Here is a 21659-nt window from a genome sequence, read left to right as displayed (position 1 = left end):
CCTCAGCAGTGCCACAGGCTGATAGCTTCCATGCCACGCCGCACTGGGGCAGTAATTGCTGCAAAAGGGGCCCAAACCAAGTAATGAGTACATGCATGCTTATACTTTTCAGAGGTCCGATATTGTTCTATGTACAGTCCTTGTTTTATTGATTGCATGTAATATTCTAATTTTCTGAGATTATGGATTTGGGGTTTTCACGTTGTAAGCCATAATCACCACAATTATGACAAATCACGGCTTGAACTATCTTGCATTGCATGTAATGAGTCTATCTCATATATTAGTTTCACCTTTTAGGTTGCATTAGTGAAATAAATGAACTTTTGCACGATATTCTAATTTTTCGAGTATCACCTGTAGGTGTGTTACAATATTGAATATTTATTTGCTGTTGTAACACTGATCCCCCTTCCAGCCAATCAGAAAGTGGGTTTTGACACCCGTCACCCGATTGACTAAAAGGACAGGTGATCCTATTGGATGCCTAGGAGGAGGGGAGGAGCCGCCGATGGCGGAGAGGACACAAAGCTGCAGCACACTGCCCGCCACCCACCTAGATGGGGTAAGTGCTAGACCGACATACAGCAGAAGGGGAGGTACTGCCAGCTGCTGGGGGAGGGGGAGGGATGGGTGGTTGTTTGCCGCCCCCCCCCCCCAAAAAAAAAAAAACACCAGCCGCCACTGCAGCCTTCCCAGAACAGTTGAAGCTGATCACAAGATCTGCTGCACAGAATTACAAAGTACTTGGCAGGCAATATAGTAAGCATGCAATATACAAAATATATTTTTACTGTGAATGTAGCAGAAGTTTCACTTTGATTTACTAGGAAGTGATTTTGCTCCATTGTAACTTTTTTTTTATTTTAGGTAAAATATTTTAAACAGAGTAAGTTTGCCCAGACAGTCTAACATAGTAGCATAGAAGCAAAGCGAACGATGGAAAGGAATATAATTATATCCTACTATTAATATTTCAGGATGAAGTATATTTGGATTATAATGTATGAACAGCGATCATCCTTATCTCTATTGCCTGAAAATTTGGGCCATGTATTCTAGCCTACATTTTAATGTTTCACCCTATTAGACCTCCACCTTAATAATGAAAGAGGAGGATCTGCCTCCCTCTAATACCGTCATTCCACTGAACTATGAGCCAAGCCTCACATCCCACTTTATGAGTTTATAGTTTATAATCTCCATTGTTTTAATTTCTATAGCCGTAACATCTGGCTGGGCTTTAAATAATGATCAAAAAAAAGGGCATCTGTTAATCTGTTTTTATGGGATGATTTGTCTAAATGTTCATTGACTGAGGTCTGTAGATTTTAATTAATGATGTAGGTGCCTTGTCTTTCTAACAAATGGATATTAAAATGATTCATTCAAATGAAGCACCACAGAAGGTTATTATGAGCAAAACAACCTGTTGAAGTAAAAGGAATGTAATGCAAGAAAGGATACAATAAAGACCTGGATAAATATGTAAATCCCACACAGAATAAATACATTGCAAGGGCACCTTGTATTGCTAGTTGCATGCATGCTTTGACGACAATTTAATCCGTGTGATAGAAAGATACATATTGTATCAAGCTAATATTGCGATTCTGAAAGTCCTGCCAAACCTCTGCAGATCTAACAGATGAAACAGTCATTGAGTTCCGTAATGGCTCATGTACAGTACAACTGGGTTGGTGCGCACGACCCCTCTGAAAAATGATTTGCGGTGGAATGCTTTTCAGAAGGCAGTCGACCGGTGGCTGGGAGGCAATATGTTGCCTCCTCACTGCCTGTTTTAACCCTCAAAAGACTGCAGGACTGCGCCATGGTTTCAAGGAGGCTCTATTCACTTGGATATAATTTGTGCCGTGCTCATAAAGCAAACCATCACGGTCATGGCACGTGTACCACCCCACCTGGTCGTTGTGTTAGGTTAGGGTAGGAAATCGGTAAAAACCACAGATCACCTGCCTATTTTTACCATCTTCTGGCTATAAGTGTAAACAGGGCCTTAGGGTCTGTGTCAATGGGATTTTCGCTTGTGTTGGTGGCATTAATCTGACATCACTGAGCTCATTCAGGATTCATTGACAGGTGCATCTTGACTTGCAGATGACCAACTTCTGAGCATATTCTTGCACTATCCCCCTACAAAAGCACACTATTTAAAATGATGCTACTAATGTATATTGCAAGGTATGACTGACCTTGTATTAATAACAATAATAAAGGTAACTTTATCCTGGTAGGCAATGACAAAAGGGCCACTTTACAATGATAGTCAGTGAAAAAAAGGACCACTTTACATTGGTAGTGAATTGGAAAAGGACCACTTTACATTGGCAGTCAATGGGAAAGGGGCCATTATACAATGGTAGTCAGTGGGAAAAGGGTAACCTTACAATGGTGGTCTGTAGGAAAAAGGCCACCTAACATCGGTTGCCAGTGGGACAAGGTCCCCATCTATTGATATACCTGGGAAAAAGAATCTATACCTTGTTATACGTGAGAAGGTCTGACATACAGTAAAACCTTGGTTTGAGAGTAACTTGGTTTGAGAGTGTTTTGCAAGACAAGCAACATTTTTAAATACATTTTGACTTGATATAGAAGCAATGTCTTGATATACAAGGAGCGTCATGTCACAACTGAGTATAAAAGAGAAGAAAGGCGGCTATAAGTGTAACAATACGGATACATTTAATGAAGGTACAACATTTAGCAACATATTGCTATGCTTAGAGGCGCCTCTCTTCTTATTAATACTCTGTAGCTCCTGCTGGATTTAGCTTCTAATGTGGAGTCTTGCATTTGTGGATGGACATTTTATGATTGCACAACCTGGTCCCATTGCTATAATCTTTTTATATGGATTATAAACTGAAGGACTTATGAATAAATGGTTGTGGAACAAATCATTTGAGTTTCCATTATTTCTTACGGGGAAATTTGTTTTGATATATAAGCGCTTTGGATTACAAGCATGTTTCTAGAACGAATTATGCTTGCAATCCAAGGTTTTACTGTATATATGTCAGTGAAAGAAGTGTCTGCTAAAGAATGTTGCTGGCAGCCAGCACTCTATACCATGCAGTGAGCTCAGAAGCTGGTCAGGATCATTTTATTTACTAAAAGTACTCTGAGCAGCATTTGACCTAAGGTTCTTGGGCCCAGTCAAAGGCTGCCCTTCTCTGTATTATACCCAGGACCTCAGAGGCCACTGTGCACCTGTACAGGCAGTAGATCCACCCCAGCAATACAGCCTGATGAAGTCTAATCTAGGTTAGGTTACTTCTATGCTCTCTTCGGCTCTAAGCATGCTCACATGTGTATTATACAGAGGTAGCACAGCCCTCATTGGCTCAGGATGCTATCCCACCCATTACCAGTTTAAGTACTGCTGTGCAGAGGATTGCAGATGGCTAATACAGTATACAGATACTTACAATATTTCCATGAAAAAATATATTTTATGATTTATAATGTTTACACAATTAGTATAAATGGTGTTTTTTACATTTTTTTATCTTCAGTTGTAAATGCAAACTGGTTATTCCCATAGTCCATCTTTATGGCCATTACAAAGTTACAGAACGAAGGTTTCAAAATCAATTACACTGAACAAAACACTGTTATTCGGCCACTACGGGTCTCCAGCACAGATAGGAATATTTCTGAGATTATTCAGTTAGCGTTGCAATAATTGTCATAGCTTCCTGTATTACCTTATTTACACTTTTTGTATGTAGTGTGTCCTCATATGTACATATACGATGAGAATAAATGTACAAGCTGTCATCATTAAATCAGCAGGTGCAGTATCAGCTATACTGATCGCTGTGTGGTTCCACTGCTTGTGGTTTCCTATATTGTTTGTTTAATGTGAATAACTGTTTGATTCTTCTGCTAATATTATTTGTTCTCGGGCTAATATCACACGTGCACATACATGTGGGCTCAAAACAAAATGTAATTTAATAACCTCAAGTATAATTTTAATCTCAAATATCTATGCATGGGGCTGATGTATAAAAGTGCTGGATCTTAAAATGAGACTTGCAGTTTAGAAATCTGCTCTTTCACAGTTATGTACATACTGTATTAAACTCACAACCAAAAATGTAATATACAGTGATTGAAAAAAGTATTTGATCCCCTGCTGATTTTGGACATTTGCCGACTGACAAAGAAATGATCAGAAACATTCAGACAAGATTCTGGGCTGATTCCTCACCGTTCCCATGATCAATGAAACTCCAAGGTGAGATCTTGCATGGAGCCCCAGACCAAGGGAGATTGACAATTATTTTGTGTTTCTTCCTTTTGTGAATTATCACACCAACTGTTGTCACCCTTTCACCATGCTGCTCTTAAAGGGAGTGCCCCTGATCTCAGCTTGTTACCTATATAAAAGACACGTGTCCACAGGCGCAATCAATCAGACTCCAATCTCTCCACCATGGCCAAGACCAAAGAGCTGTCCAAGGATGTCAGGGACAAGATTGTAGACCTACACTAGGCTGGAATGGGCCATGGCCATTGGCCACAAGACCATGGCCAAGCAGCTTGGTGAGAAGGTGACGACAGTTGGTGCGATTATTCACAAAAGGAAGAAACACAAAATAACTGTCAATCTCCCTCAATCAGGGTCTCCATGCAAAATCTTACCTCGTGGAGTTTCATTGATCATGAGATCGGTGAGGAATCAGCCCAGAACTACACGGGAGAATCTTGTAAATGATCTCAAGGCAGTTGGGACCATAGTCACCAAGAAAACAATTTGGAACATTAAACTTTGGGGGAGGTTTTCTGCTAAGGGAACAGGATGATTTTCATCACATCAAAGGGACGATGGATGGGGCCATGTACCATCAAATCTTGGGTTAGAACCTCCTTCCCTCAGCCAAGGCATTGAAAATGGGTCATGGAAAAGTGTTCCAGGATGACAATGACCCAAAACACACAGCCAAGGCAACAAAGGAGTGGCTCAAGAAGATGCACATTAAGGTCCTGGAGTGGCCTTGTCAGTCTCCAGACCTTAATCTCATCGAAAATTTGTGGCAGGAGCTGAATGTTCAAGTTACCAAACGTCAGCCTCGAAACATTAATGACTCGGAAAGGATCTGCAAAGAGGAGTGCGACAAAATCCCTCCTGAGATGTGTGCAAACCATGGTGTCCAACTACAAGAAACGTCTGACCTCTGTGATTGCCAACAAGGGTTTTGCCACCAAGTACTAAGTCATGTTTTGCGAAGAGGTCAAATACTTATTTTACTCATTAAAATGCAAATCCATTTATATCTTTTTTTAAATGAGTTTTTCTGGATTTCTTTGTTATTCTGTCTCTCACTGTTAAAATAACGCTACCATTAAAATTATCGACTGATCATTTCTTTGTCAGTGGGCAAAAGTACAACTTTAGCAGGGGATCAAATTATTTTTTCCCTTACTGTATTGCAACTTTCCAATCATTATTGGAATTATTATTATCAATATATGGTGGCTACATTTATTTTCCTTTTTTAGTCTTTTTCGCCTCTGTTTTCACCTGGTTATCTGGCCAGTACCATACCTCCTGTATTATGCCCCTTTTGCATGAGTGTCTCTGTGGAACGGATTCTGCTTGCTCAGCGTGGGATCGCTCCACTGATCCCCGCTGAGCGAGTGGATGGCAGGTCCCGCTCTCCTCTATGGGGAGAATGAAAGTACCCAATTTGATCTATTACTGCAATAATCACTGTGTTCTCCCGACATGGACAGACCCAGACCGGGAGAACACAATGGCTAGGCGGAGGGATTCCCCTGTCAACATTGGAGGACTCATGCAAATTTATTTCCTGCAACCCAGGAAAGAAATTTGCTCCATCTATGGCCAACATTTGATGTAATAGAAGATTTAAATACACTAACAAGTTGAAGCTAAACTCCAGCTCACACTATATAATTAGTTACAGCAGTTTTTTTTTCTCTTAGGATAAACTTTTTACATAAAGAAAAGATGATCATTGTAAACAACCCTGTCAGTGGTAAATTGTTTGTCCCATCCCTGTAACTGATACATCTGCAAGATAGCTTGTTCTTTTGAAAAACAACAGATGTACTGTTTATATCACCAGAAGAAAGTAAGACTAAAAAAGAAAACAAATGCAGCCACCACATCTAAGAATTGGTAAGCTACAATATAATAAATGTTTACTTTTGTTTTTAAAACTACTTTAAGTGTCAGCTCATTTGTGGTGTAATTTGGCATTGTCCCAAAACCTGGTCTCCTTCCTGCTAACCTTTGTCTCCTTAGAGGACAAGCCCCTTCCACAAAGTGAAGTGTATATATAACTTGTGTTAGTTTTCTTTGGATAGTTGCTGTTAGATTTACATTAGATTGTCATACAGCTGTGTAACTCCCACTTTTGTTCTGTGTAGTGGCAATTTTTAGGTAAATAGTGAAAAATGGTCCACTCATTCTAAAGGAAACATATAACATATATAACGATCATAACAATATAAGTGAAATAATAATAGACAAAAAATATATATAATTATTATATTAATTATATTATTAAATATATAATTATTATATATATTATAGTCCTTCACTCCCAAGTGCTTGAAAAAAAAGTGATACTTATATATTATTCATAAGTCCACCATGATAAGGTGCTCCAATCATAAACATGGGAGCCTGTGACGTCATTTCTGGTGTCTCCGTGACCCAGAAAATGGTGAGCTGGAGCTTATTTTGCCGTAGATTTGAGTTACATTTTATGCAAACCTACAAGATGTCAATAATGTGAGTTGAATGATGAAGCTTTTTAATAAATTAAGAAGATTTTAAACATACTGCACATTAGATACTCTGTTTATTTGAGCATTATTGCGGAGGTAACCCAATCCACCAGAGACAGAGGAGGACCAAAGGGGCACATATTGGATCGACCCTAGTGATTAACCAAACTGCGATTGGCCTTTTGGTCATAGCATGGAGATGAGCATGAATTGCACCTAGGAGGTGATTATTTGGTTATTTACATTTTTCAAGCACCGGCGAGCAAGGATTGTGTTTTTGATTGGAGCACATTTTCACAGTGGACTTATGAACAATATATTAGAGCTGCACAATTAATCGTTAAAAAATCGTGATCTCGATTCAACCCCCCCTGACGATCTCTATTGCAGAGTTTGCGGATTCTTTCATATAACAAGTGGAGAGACTTATCTGCTCACTCAGCTGTCAAAAGAAAAAATCCAGGCAGTCTGCCAAGTTTTTAAAATGAAACATTGTAATTAACTCTTCCTTCTTAGATCAAAGGGATACATTCTGTGTGAAAAAAAAATCCAGGCAGTCTGCCAAGTTTTTAAACAATGTGTAAATGCAGGAAGTTTAACCACTTAAAGTCTAAATCTTTTTCTGACACTTGTTTAAGTTAAAATCAATATTTTTTTCTAGAAAATTACTTGGAACCCCAAAACATCATATATAGTTTAGCAGAGACCCTAGGGAATAAAATGTCAATTGCTGCAATATTTTATGTCACACTGTATTTGCCCAGTGGTCTTTCAAACGCAATTTTTTGGGAAAAAATACACTTCAATGAATAATAAAAAAAAAAGTAAAGTTAGCCCGATTTTTTTTTTGTTTTAATGTGAAAGATGATGTTACGCAGCAAGAATTGTGATTCTCATTTTAACCAGAATCGTGCAGCTCTACAATATATGTGTCATTTTTTTCAAGCACTTGGGAGTGAATGACAAAAAAAAAAAAAACATATATATACACAAACACACACACACACACACACACACACACACACATATGTGTTTATTTTTATTTTTTAATTACAATATATTGTTATGATCGTTATATATGTTATATGTTTCCTTTAGAATAAGCACACCATTTTTTCACATTACTGCTTGTTTTTTTTAGTGTTGAGTTCACTAGTAAATGGTGGCAGCTGTTCATCTGAAAAAAAGGTGATGTGTCAGCATATCACATTTATTTTTACTATTTTTATTTTCGTCACTTTTTGTCATTTTGAAGTACATAGCAGAGCACAAGTATTTTACGCATAGAAGTTTAACAGATTTTTAAAAAATAAATAACTTGCTGGAACAACTACTTGCAGTGTCCATTGGAGATCCACGTAACAGGGTGACAAAGCGAGAGCACAAATAGAAGACAAGCACAGAGCAAAGTTACACTAAAATAAGAAGTGCATGAATAAGGTCTTTAATGGCAGTCATGCGGCCTGGCTGCACAAAATCATGTACCTGTATGTGATTTTGTGCACATAGTGTAGAAGGCGCACGCGTGCCACCAGAGTGCCACTCCCACTGTGATTGGACACAGCGGGAGCACATTCACAGGAGAGACAGAGCCTATGTTAAAAAAAAAAAAGAGATCTTCTGATTCAGCTAAGCTGAGACACGATCTCTCCAGTGTAACACTCCCCCCCCCCCCCCCCACCCAGTTAGAAAGCACCTCCATAGGGCACACTTAAACCCTTGATCGCCCCCTATGTTAACCCCCTTCTCTGCCAGTGTCATTTATACAGGCATAAGTGCATTTTTAAGCATTGATCACTGTATTGAATACACTGGTCTCCAAAAAGTGTCACTTAGTGTCAGATTTGTCTGCCACAATGTTGCAGTCCCACTAAAAATCACTGATCACCGAATTACTAGTAAAAAAAAAAAGTAAAAAATGCCAAAAATCGAACCCATAATTTGTAGACGCAATAACTTTTGCGCAAACCAATCAATAAATGCTAATTGGGATTTTTTTATACCAAAAATATGTAGCCAAATACATATTGGCCTAAACTGATGAAGAATTTTATATATATTTTTTTTTTATTGGGAATGTTTTATAGCAGAAAGTAAAGAATATTGTTTATGTTTATTGCGCAGAAAATAAAAACAACAGAGGTGATCAAATATCCCCAAAAGAAATCTCTATTTGTGGGAAAAAAAGGACATCAATTTTATTGGGGTACAGCGTCGCAGGACCGCGCAATTGTCAGTTAAAGCAATGCAGCGCCGTATTGCAAAAAATGGCCTGGTCAGGAAGTAGGTAAAACCTTCAGTGGCTGAAGTGGTTTCAAAAAATACCGAAAATGACATTAATATGTTAAAGCTTATATGAGATGAGTTTACATTTCATTTTAACGATTCACCTTCAAAGTTCCCATACACAGCCCTATAGTTCCAAGGAATGTAAGAGCTAACAAATCTTGCTAAAGACTTTTCTAAAATAACCTAATAAAGCCTAATTATGACCCAAGTACTTCATCACATGGGCATTGCATTCACACTGGCCAAGTCTGGAAGAATATGGATGTTAAAACAAACAATTGAGGGGAGCCAACATTTGTTAGGTGTTGGTGTTCCCTGCCCTTCACTAATTCTTTAATAAATTCTTTAATTATATGGCACCAAATAGGATACAGTACGGTTTAGGACAACTTGCATAGGTTGGCATATACAAAAAGTAACAAAAGATTGAATCTCAGAAAATGAATTGTATGGCATAAAATTATCAGTAACCACAAACACAGTTTTTCCAGAAGTAAGCAGGATTTCTGGAGTCATAACAGGGGCAGGGTGTAGGAAGAGGGAAGTAAATGCAGAAAGGAATCTCTTAGTAAGGTAGTGCTGATTTTGTCTTAGCCCTTGTACACACGGTCGGACATTCCGACAACAAAATCCATCGGATTCTGTCCGAAACTGGTGTTGCATACACGCGGTCGGACAAAGTTGTCGGAATATCCGATCGTTCGTAACGTGATGACGTTATTTCGTTACGACGGGACTACGTTCAGGCTAGTAGCCAATAGCTTTGGTCTCGTAATTTGATCTGAGCATGCGTGGCACTTTGCCCGATCGGAATTCTCTACAAACGATCGGACAAGTCAGATCGGATCATGTTGTCGGAAAATTTTATAGCCCAGCTCTAAAACTTTGTCGGTCGGATATTCCGACGGAAACAGTCCGATGGAGCCCACACACGGTCGGATTATCCAACAACACGGTCCGATCTGACATTTTCCGTCGGAATGTCCAACCGTGTGTACAAGGGCTTAGACCCCCTCTACACAGGACAGACCCATTGGAGTCAGCCTGCTCAGCAGAGAATCTGTCTGCTGATCGCCGCTGATTGGCAGATGGCTGGTTCATGTCCATTCTACTTACGCAAAAGACACAGTCCACTATCATCTTTGGGTTCTTGGATGGAAATGGTCTGCCTGTCCGTTTCCATCCATCTGTCATCTGATCCGTTACACCACATGGATGGGAAAAAAATTCCCATCCGTCAGTTTTAGCAGACAGGATCAAATCAGATGTAGGTGGGTGTCAACGGACACATGAACTATGACACCCACTGCTCCACAGAGGAGACTGGAGGGTCCGATTAGGTCCGCCTGAAAAACTGTCAAGCGAACCTGATCAGTCCACTAGTGTGAAAGAGGCCTAAAGGTCTGTAGTTGAAGAAAGGTGGGTGCACAGACCACATTAGAGTAAGACAGTAAGGGGTGGAAAAACGAGAGGTATCAAGTATGCACTAGATCTCTCGGGTTGGACTGGCCATGTAGCAGTGTAAGGCACAAAAGAGAAAAAATTTCATGAGAGAAGAGGGATTAGACAGAAAGGTGAGCAGAAAAAGGTTATAAGTAGGGATGGGCCAAACACCTAATACTTTGTCATAAAAAGTGTTTTTAAAAATGGCCGGGAGCAGTGATTTTAATAGTGCGTAAAGTGAAACAATAAAAGTGAAATATTCCTTTAAATTTCGTACCTGGGGGGTGTCTATAGTATGCCTGTAAAGTCGCGCATTTTTACCGTTTACGTAACCGGGTGGCCCACCCCCTCTGACACCCCGGGAAAGCCATGGGAAAGTCCCTGTGCATCAGAGGGGGCGGGGTCACCCAGGTATGTCACCATGTGGCCCCGCCCTCAGTTATAAAAGAACTGTCACCTGAGAGGACGGCCATTACGGCGGGTGCCTCCCATGGAGGTGGATCGGTGGCGGCGTGCAGGGTTTTTTTTGTTCGGTCCGTCGGCGGAGTGAGAGAAAACGATGAATGGACTTCATGGGACATTTTCATTTTCTTATTTTTTAATAAATGACTTGTCTCAAGTTCTATCTTGCCTTTTGTACCATTTTGACACTTTTTTGTGAAATGGTAGGGGTACATTTGTACCTCTGTACCATTTCCCACAGGGGGAAGTCCGGGATCTGGTTATCCCCTTGTTAAAGGGGGCCACCGGATTCCGATAAGCCCCCCACCCGCAGACCCCCACAACCACCGGGCAACAGTTGTGGGGATGAGGCCCTTGTCCCCATCAACACTTGGTGACAAGGTGCTTTGGGGGGCTACTCCAAATCACCCTCCCCATATTGAGGGCATGTGGATTTTTGGGGGGCCCCCACGCCATTTTTTTTACTTTTTGGCATGGGGTTCCCTTAAAAATCCATACCAGACCGGTAGGACGTGGGGCCCCCCAAAATCCATACCGGACCCTTTAGGTCTGTTATGAATTTTGAGAGGGAACCCCACACCATTTTTTTTAGATTTTGGCATGGGGTTCCCCTTAATATCCATACCAGACCTGAAGGGCCTGGTATGGAATTTGGGGGGACCCCCACGCAATTTTTTTTTTTACATTTTGGTTTGTGGTTCCCCTTAATATTCATATATCAGACCCAAAGGCCCTGTTAATGGACTGGGGGAATCCCATGCCGTTTTTTTCAATTACTTTTATCTGTATTGCCAGGATCGACAATTCATTATAGCCGCGAGTACTTTTAAATTACTTTTTTTTCCTTTAGAAATGTCATTTTGTGCAGGGACTGTTCTAAACACAGGAAAAATGTGCCACTTTACAGGCATATTATAGACACCCCTTCAGGTATGAAATTTAAAGGAGTATTTCACTTTTATTGTTTCACTTTAACCACTTGCCTACTGGGCACTTAAACACTCCTCCTGCCCAGACCAATTTTCAGCTTTTGGTGCTCTCACACTTTGAATGACAATTACTCAGTCATGCAGCACTGTACCCAAATGAATTTTTTGTCCTTTTTTTTCCCACAAATAGAGCTTTCTTTTGGTGGTATTTGATCACCTCTGGGTTTTTTATTTTTTGCGCTATAAATGAAAAAAGACAGAAAATTTCTGTGATAAAATTATGCAAATTATGAACTTTTCTGCATACATTTTGGCCATAATTTATACTGCTACATATCTTTGGTAAAAATAACCCAAATTAGTGGATATTATTTGTTCTTTGTGAAAGTTAGAGAGTCTACAAGCTGTGGTGCGAATCATACAAAATCGATCACATCTGATGTACCGGTGGCCTATCTCATTTCTTGCGACCCGAACAAGCCAGGAAAGTACAAATACCCCCCAAATGACCCCTTTTTGGAAAGTAGACATTCCAAGGTATTTAGTAAGAGGCATAGTGAGGTTTTTGGTGTTGTAATTTTTTTCCCACAATTCTTTGCAAAATTAAGATTTTTTTTGTTTTTTTGTTTTTTTTCCCACAAAATTGTCATTGTAATAGGTTATTTCTCTCACATGGCATGTGTATACCACAAATTAAATTCTGCTACTCCTCCTGAGTATTACAATACCACATGTGTGGGACTTTTTCAAAGCCTGGCCACTTAGAGAGGCCCAACATGCAGGGAGCACCGTCACGTGTTCTAGGAGCATAAGTTACACATCTAAATTGTTGACTACCTATTACACTTTTGAAGGCCCTGGAGCACCAGGACAATGACACGTGACACTGACGTGGCACTGATGGCAGATGGCACTGATACGTGGCACTGATGACACTTGACACCGATGACAGATGGAACTAATCTGTGGCACTGATGACACGTGACACTAATGTGGCACTGACGACAGATGGCACTAATACATGGCACTGATGACAGATGGCACTAATACGTGGCACTGATGACAGATGGCACTAATACGTGGCACTGATGACACCTGACACTGATGACAGATGGCACTGATGACACGTGACACTGACACGTGGCACTGATGACATGTGACACTGACAGGTGGCACTGGGGATACATGGCACTAGGGACAGGTGGCACTGGGGACATGTGGCACTAGGGACGGGCGGCACTGGGGACACGTGGCACTGGGGACAGGTGGCACTGGGAACAGATGACACTGTTAGGTGGCATTGATAGGTGGCACTGCGGACACATGGCACTGACAGGTGGCACTGGGGACAGATGGCACTGATAGGTGGCACTGGGGACAGGTCGCACTGGGGACAGATGGCACTGATAGGTGGCACAGGGGACAGATGGCACTGATAGGTGGCACTGGGGACAGGTGGGCATGTGTGTGTTTCACTGTGTGTGTGTGTACACTCACAGTCACAGACGCTGCAGCTGCAGCACGGAAGCTCTCCCTCCTCACACGCTGTCTCTGTGTGAGGAGGGGAGCCGGCGATTAGAGATGATCTCATATGTTTACATATGAGATCACCTATCATTGGATAGCCCGATCGAGTGCTAAATGGCCACTGTGATTGGCCATTTAGCACGATCTGTGATTGGCTGTGTCCGGGGGACACGGGCAACACAGAACTTCCCCGATGCGCGGCGGCACGCATTAGGGAAGTAAACAGGAGGACGTCCAGGGACGGCCTCCCGGCAGTTAGTGTCCGCTCTGTAGCCGTCTTTTGGCTATAGGGTGGACGCGAATCGGTTAAGCATTATTAAAATCACTGCTCCCAATAAAACGGCCGCTTCTAAAACAGTTTTTTGCATTGATAAATGTCCCCTGGGGCAGGACCCAGGTCCCCAAACACTATTTATGACAACTTACATACTAACCTTTAAAATTAGCACTTTTGATTTCTCCCATATACTTTTAAAGGGTGTTCTGCGGCTTTCGAATTTGCCGCGAACACCCGATGCCGACTGGAACATTGGGCTCATCCCTACTCCTGATTGGTGGGGAGGCACTGTGGTGCAAAAATAGCAAAAATTAATTAGTTATGGTCACACAACATGGTGGGATCAGGGAGCACTCTCTGCTCCCAGAGCCTACCCTTTTTTGAAGCATATTAGAGCCTCAGGCTCTAATCAGGTGCTTCAAAAAAAATAAATAAAAAAAAACAGCCCGGCCCACGCTTCCATGGATCCAGCAGAAGGGATTAGGGGGTGGCGTCTGTGTGCCCACAATGCACGGGCCGCCCCTGGAACCAAGATTTCCAGAATTTTTGGGAATTTTCTGATTGTCACCAGAAAGCTGGAGGCCATGCAGCCAGAAAAAAAGCTGTTAGACACAGGATAACTAAAATCCAAACTGAGAGGATGCCGACTCGGTCCAAGACTACATGACCATGTAACCTGAAGAAAGGGTTAAACCCCGAAACATGTAGTCCTGGACCGGGTCAGCATCCTCCCAGTTTGGATTTTAGTTATCCCATGTCTAACGGCTTTTTTTTCTGGCTGTATGTTCTCCAGCTTTCCGGTGCCCTCAATGTGTGTATCTTTTGCGGAGCACTTCCGCCAGCATCCGCCAGCATCTGATCTGAGTCTGTGTAGGTCTCCTCCGGCCCATGAGAGTGTCTCCTTCGAGTTTCTACGGGTGCCACCAACTCAGTCCCTTGTCAGGAGATCCAGGGGCTGAGCCATCTATCCATTTGACCTGGCAGTGAAGTGCACCTTACCATCTATGCCTGGAGTCTGTACACAGGAGCTGTCATTACCCTCTGTGTTTCCTGCTGGGAGAGGAGCCCGCTACTGATTAGCTAATGAAAAACTCAGGCCGCGTACACACGCGGGGACTGTTCGCCCAACTTTGTTCGTCAAACAGTTTGAGCGGACAGTCCGCTCAAAATTAGCATGGACGGACTTGGCCACACACGACGAACGAACAGTCCGCTGAAACCGTGCGCGATGACGTGAACGGCACGTACGACGGGACTAGAAATACGACGTCCTATACACTGCAATGCAACCTTCGCCGTGTAAATCCTTTCTGAGCATGCGCGGAACTTAGTTTGACGAACAAGGCTACACACGGGCGGACTGTCCGCTCAAACCAAGTTTCAGCGGACAGTTTTACGGAATTTCCGAAAAACTTTGTTCGTCAGACTGTCCGCTGAAACTGTCCGCTGAAGCCCACACACGAGCGGACTGTCCGCCGAAACACTGTTCAGCGGACAAAGTTGGGCGAACAGTCCCCGCGTGTGTACGCGGCCTCAGAGTTGTTGTTCCCTGACCTGTCGAAGGTAATACTTAGGATACCTGTGTTAACTTTCCAGCGATGTGTACAAGAGCTGAGCTTCTCCCGAGTCTCTCATTCCTCACTGGCTGAGACAGTGAGCCAATAAGGAGAGAGCGGTGGCTTGCCCTCCTTCACTTAAAGTGGAAGCATGATGAGTAATTTGCATTTAATTGATAATATAACTAATTAATGAAAAATAGTCAAATTTTATTCAAAAATGTTTGTATTAATAAAGTTCGTTCCATTTATTATTTATTAGTGGGGTCAAACTGACATTCAGTTTCAACCACAGCGACAAGACAATTCGAAGGAGCAGGATGGAAAATATTTATTGAACAAATAAAGTTCCAGCAATGCTCATGGTTTTCAGAAAGTCCATCACTCCAAAATCAAATGTTAAAAGCAAACAAAATTGTTATCAAATCTACTAAATTTGTGTACAGTGCCTCAGCTGCACTGTACATGAATGAATAGGAGTCTGTATTCCTATTCATTCACAAAACTGAAGCGTAGTAAACACTACTTGCTATGCTTCAGTGATGAATGAACATAGCAATCAGTAGTGATTGAGCACTCTGCCCATTCAAGGAAAGGAAGGGGGGGGGATATTAAACAGCACCACCACTCTCCACCCTGACAACTTGTGTTTTGAAACAGTAGCTGCAGCTGGCTGGAGGTGGGAATGCCGGGCAGCAACACAGCAGAGACGACTGCCAGAGCATTTGTAAGGAGGGCGGGGGGGATATTGGATCAACAGAGGGGATATATAAAAAAATATTTAATCAACCTTGTGGCTGCCCTGAAGCCGTTGGGAGAGGAAGAAGTCGTCAGCTGCAGGGTAGCCACAGCAGATCGGGGTTGCAGTGGGTATTGATACTGGGGGGAGGGCATCGGAGGGGAAAGGGGCAAAAGAGTGGGGGGGGGGTGCATAGAACAGTAGTGGGAGGTGAAAAGGCTGGGAGACACAGAGAGGCAAGCATTAGCGACATCAGCAAGGGGAGGTCATATTTTAGGTGAATAGCTCTGGGTTCCTGGTCACTTATAGCAGAAGCAGGAATGCAGGTCCGTATGACGTACAGACCTGGCCAGCTGGAACCAGTGCTGTAGGTCTGTACGCTTTACGGACCTAGCGAACAGAGAAAGGAGTACCAACCTAGAGAATTACCGCAATATGATTTATTGAAAAGATAAAAGAGCAATATATATACTCACAAAGGTGATTAATAAAAAAACACGTCACAACGAGTGTCCCTCACTACATGAAAGTCTATTAGCATCCATCGGTCCTGCCACAAGACCAGAAAGTTTCTAAATGGCTTCATGGGCCTGAAAGCAAAAGGGTTAAAGGCTATCCAAGTGCAAAAGCAAAATATATTGTATCTTGCCAGTTACAAGATGTGGTGACTGCATTTATTTTTTTCAGGCTTTTTTACCTTTATTTTCACCCAGTGATACACTGACACACTTCCTCTCCTAGGGTGACAGCGTTTACAGTACTATATCTACAGAGGAGCAGTGTTGTTACCGAAGACGGTGTTCTGTATTCCACAGAAAGAACTCACTGGTGTGAATGTTTGAGATTTTAGTTTAGCATTGTCAGCTCACTACAGGAATTTAGAAACACACTGGATTTCTGACAGGATTGACAGGTATTTATTTGCAGATATAACAAAATTCTTCCAATAGATTTGGAGGAGCAAATAAGAGAAGTTCATTGTTAGGGTTTACAAACACGTCAGAACTCTGAACGGCATACCATCCTGAAGAGAATAAGTACATAAAGTCACGAGTGACATAAGAAGAAATGACAGGTCAGCATATCACAAGAAGCCTGCTAGAGAAAGACAATGCAAGAAACAAAGGGGGACAAGTACACTGAGTGAAAAGATGCAGTACCTCTGAGACACGTTACTTTAACAGGATCCAGAGGACGTCTTTCAGGACCAGTGTCTCCTGACTGCACTGACCTTTTCCTTTTCCCAAGGCCACATGAATATTTAAGCTCATCTGTGGAGAACACAAATCGGATGAGGTATCGCAGGAGCCGCCTTCCATCTTTCTTGGAGGAGTTAACGGCCTCATCCCATTGTTTGCTAGTGATGTATACTGGGTAGTTGTTCAGGAGCTGTTTGCTGCCCTGTAGGGGTGACAGAAATAGAAGAAGGTGAGTACCATTCTTCAATGCTCACATACCTCTGGAACAGGTACAGGTGACATAAATAAAGTAGTAAAAAAGCGTTCTCACTTTATTTTAACATGTTATATCACTTTACCACCAAACTCACATCCAAACAAGCCAGTTCACTCATCATCAGCCATCTTTTACGACAGTTCACCTTCTTCACTTTTACGCATTTCATATTCTAATATGCTGTATAACTTTTTTTCCCCCATTCCTATGACTCTTCATTCATCTGTATCTATCTGGTCTTTTTTACATTTTATTTTTTGCCATGGATGACGTATACAGAAAAACTGAATTCTGAAACTCTAAGAAAATCTGTACCACATGCAATGTATAGTAGGCTAGGAATATTAAAGAGTGTTCAAAATAATTTTGGATAGTGTATGTGAGCCACCTAGGTGTCTCACATACACATAATGAGGGTCTCCAAGGTTTATGACTAATGTAAAGAAAACAAATTGTTTTTTCTTATCTGGGGGCTTCGTAAAAGTTTGTGTGGGATGAAGCCTTCATCCATAGGTCCACCTTTCCTGGTAACCACAACTTCATTAATAGTCCCAACTGTCCATATACACTATATTACCAAAAGTATTGGGATGCCTGCCTTTACACTCACATGAACTTTAATGGCATTCCAGTCTTAGTCTGTAGGGTTCAATATTGAGTTGGCCCACCCTTTGCAGCTATAACTGCTTCGACTCTTCTGGGAAGGCTGTCCATAAGGTTTAGGAGTGTGTATATGGGAATGCTTGACTATTCTTCCAGAATAACCTGGCCTGGCCTGGCCTGGCTTGCAGTCTCTGCTCTAATTCATCCTAAAAGTGAAGGTTCTATCGGTTTGAAGTCAGGACTCTGTGCAGGCCAGTCAAGTTCCTCCACCCCACACTCACTCATCAATGTCTTTATGGACTTTGTGCACTGTCCCAAGTCATTTTGTGGAGGGGGGATTATGGTGTGGGGTTGTTTTTCATGGGTTGGACTTGGCCCCTTAGTTCCAGTGAAGGGAAATCTTAAGGCATCAGCATACCAAGGCAATTTGGACAATTTCATGCTCCCAACATTGTGGGAACAGTTTGGGGATGGCCCAACGCAGTCATGTTCCAACATGACTGCACACCAATGCACAAAGCAAGGGCCATAAAGATATGGATGAGCGAGTTTGTGGTGGAGGAACTTGCCTGCACAGTCCTGACCTCAACCTGATAGAACACCTTTGGGATGAATTCCTCATCAGTGCCTGACCTTACACATGTGCCTCTGGAAAAATGGTCAAATATTTCTATAGCCACACTCCTAAACCTTGTGGACAGCCTTCCCAGAAGACGTAAAGCTGTTATAGCTGCAAAGGGTGGGCCAAATCAATATTTAACCCTACGGACTAAGACTGGGATGCCATTAAAGTTCATGTACGTGTAAAGGCAGGCGTGCCAATATCTCTTCTATCAATGCCTGCTGCTGGGTGAAAAGGCTGACTGCTGACAGAACACTAAAAAGGTACATGTGCTGCCAGTTTGTTTTGGGGAACCCATTAGGGGCAGCCTGTTCTGTGAGAAACTGAATTGAGTTCAGTAAAGCCCCGTACACACGACCGGACTTTTTTAACATCCAAAGTCTGACGGAATGATTCCGGCAGACTATTCGATCGTGTGTGGGCTGCAACGGACTTTTGATTCGCAAAAGTCTGACAGACTTTAGAAATGGAACATGCTTCAAATTTTTCCGCAAGAACTCTGCCGGACCCAGTTCCTACCGAGAAATTCGCTCGTGTGTATGCTATTCCGACGGACTAAAACCGACGCTAGTGCAGCTATTGGCTACTGGCTATGAACTTCCTTATTCGAGTCGAGTCGTATGTCATCACGTTCGAATGCGTCGGAGTTTGGTGTGATTGTGTGTGGCCAAGTCCGCTCATTCGGAAAGTCCGTCAGAACTCTGCCGGAACTCCGTCAGAACTCCTTCGAAAGTCTGTCGGACATAAGTCTGGTCGTGTGTATGCGGCATTAGGCCGCGTACACACGCGCGGACTGTTCGCCCAACCTTGTCCGCTGAACAGTGTTTGGGCGGACAGTCCGCTCGTGTGTGGGGCTTCAGCGGACAGTTTCAGCGGACAGTTGGCCGAACAAGGTCTTACGGAAATTCCGAAAAACTGTCCGCTGAAACCTTGTTTCAGCGGACTGTTCGCTCGTGTGTAGGCTTGTTCGGCCAACTAAGTCTCGCGCATGCTCAGAAAGGATTTCCACGTCGGAAGGTTGCATTGCAGTGTATAGGACGTCGTATTTTTCGTCCCGTCGTACGTGCCGTTCACGTCATCGCGCACGGTTTCAGCAAACTGTTCGTCCGTCGTGTGTGGCCATGTCCGTCCATGCTAAGTTTGAGCGGACTGTTCGCTCAAACTGTTGGACGGACAAAGTTGGGCCAACAGTCCGCGCGTGTGTACGCGGCCTTAGAGGTTTGGACGAAAAAAAATGTTGTTTATGCTTAGTCTATGCTGTGCAAAGCGTGTTAAATCCCCACTCCGCGTTACAGATACACCCAGAAATTTGAAACCCCAAAACACAATAAGTGAACACATACATATATATATATATATATATATATATATATATATATATATAAGGAAATTAAAATAAAACTCCTGTAAATACAGTGAAAGCAGGGCTAATTCCACTCGAATACAGAGCTTGATACACAGTGTTCCGAAACCAATCATAAATAAAAAATGTCGCACAATTGAACTTACATAAAAACTTTCATTCCTTTCTTTGCTGTGCAAAGCCTTCCTGCATTAAAACTGCGTTTGCAAGATAAACCTGGGTGGAAATTGTATGTGTGACCCTCTCTGATGTATGGTTTGCCTCTGAAATCAGTTTCAGCTGAGCCTGTCCTCCTAACAATGCACATTTCCCCATCGTTCATCCCTTTAAAGACCCCGCAAGTACAGAAAATTGCCTGTTGATCTGCTAACAATGCTGTTGGCTACTAATTTCCTCTTGTAAAATGATAGTGCATGCCTTTTTGTAGACCTAAATTGCAAGACTTGGTGTCAGCCCTGCCAATTTGTCTGTGGTTAAACTACTGAGCTACTGAGCACAGCTCTGAGTTTTTGACACCATCAATAAATATTTTTTGCATTTAACAAACAGATATGACAAATTGCTTTGAATGGTATTTTTACCAGGCTAAACTGGAACGAATAAAAAAAGCTCATTGTTAAGGTGTATCTACATTTTAACATAGCACATCTGTGGTCGTTCCTGTGTATTTGTGAGTCACAGCATAGGAGGCACAGACTAGTTTACACCCAACTTAGAGCTAGAAAATATTAATATATTGCCCAAAAACATCTCATCTTACTTTTACTGTAAATAAGTATTCTGCCTGATCTAATCCTAACAGCTCTAGCGGCAGTTTCCACTGACTCACAGCCTTCCTACTGTCACATGTTAACCAGAGATATTTACACCTGATGGAAAATGGGTGTTACAGAACATCTGTGTCCCCAGGAGAATTTTTGTATCTGTGTTCACCAAAGCACCCTGCAAGGAGTGTGGGCTTTACAGCGGACAGCTCCTAGGTTGTAGCTTTGCAAGGTCTTGGTCAAACAGGAGGATAACAATGATCCTCGTAAAACAATTTTAACAGGTATCTGAAGATGGCACAGAGGTTACGGGATCAGGAGTCTGGGGACACAATCTCAGAGAGTTCTTTGCCCAAGCATTTCCCCAGAGGCGGTTCTAGGCTTTGTCATGCCTTAGGCAAAACCTAGACATGAGGCCCCACACACACCCCTGAGACTGCAAACATGATGCAGGAAACGGGCAGAGACTGTGTGGCCATAATACAAGAGATGGTCAAAGACTGTGCAGACATGATAAGGAGATGGTCAGAGACTGTGCAGACACGATACAGGAGTTGGTCAGAGACTGTGCAGACACGATACAGGAGATGGTCAGAGACTGAGCAAACATGATACAAGAGGTGGTCAGAGACTGCGGACATGATACAAGAAATGGTCAGAAACTAAGGACATGATACAAGAGATGGTCAGAGACTGTGCGGACATGATGAAGAGATGGTCAGAGACTGTTCGGACATAATACAGGAGATGGTCAGAGACTGTGTGTGGACATGATACAAGAGATGGTCAGAGACTGTGCAAATGTTATACAGGAGATGGTCAGAGACTGTGCAAGCATGAT

The 21659-nt window shown here is 42.4% G+C and overlaps 1 protein-coding gene across 2 annotated transcripts in view; it reads right to left on the bottom strand.

Moving 5' to 3' along the window:
* The window catches only part of BEND4 (BEN domain containing 4), a 203088-nt gene that overhangs the window by 4833 nt on the left and 176596 nt on the right, over window positions 1-21659 (bottom strand). The window contains exon 4 of one of the 2 annotated variants that reach the window (XM_077477561.1): window positions 17243-17412. In XM_077477561.1, coding sequence (XP_077333687.1) covers window positions 17243-17412 — 170 coding nt within the window. Of the gene's footprint in view, window positions 1-17171; window positions 17413-21659 lie in introns of both variants that reach the window. The other variant, XM_077477560.1, reaches the window with a different exon arrangement.

Source organism: Lithobates pipiens, unplaced genomic scaffold, assembly GCF_037356315.1.
Source record: "Lithobates pipiens isolate NorthernLeopardFrog02 unplaced genomic scaffold, aLitPip1_a1.2 Scaffold_13, whole genome shotgun sequence".
Lineage (NCBI taxonomy): Eukaryota > Metazoa > Chordata > Amphibia > Anura > Ranidae > Lithobates > Lithobates pipiens.
Note: the sequence above shows the minus strand (reverse complement) of the source record. Positions and strands in the feature narration are given on the sequence as shown.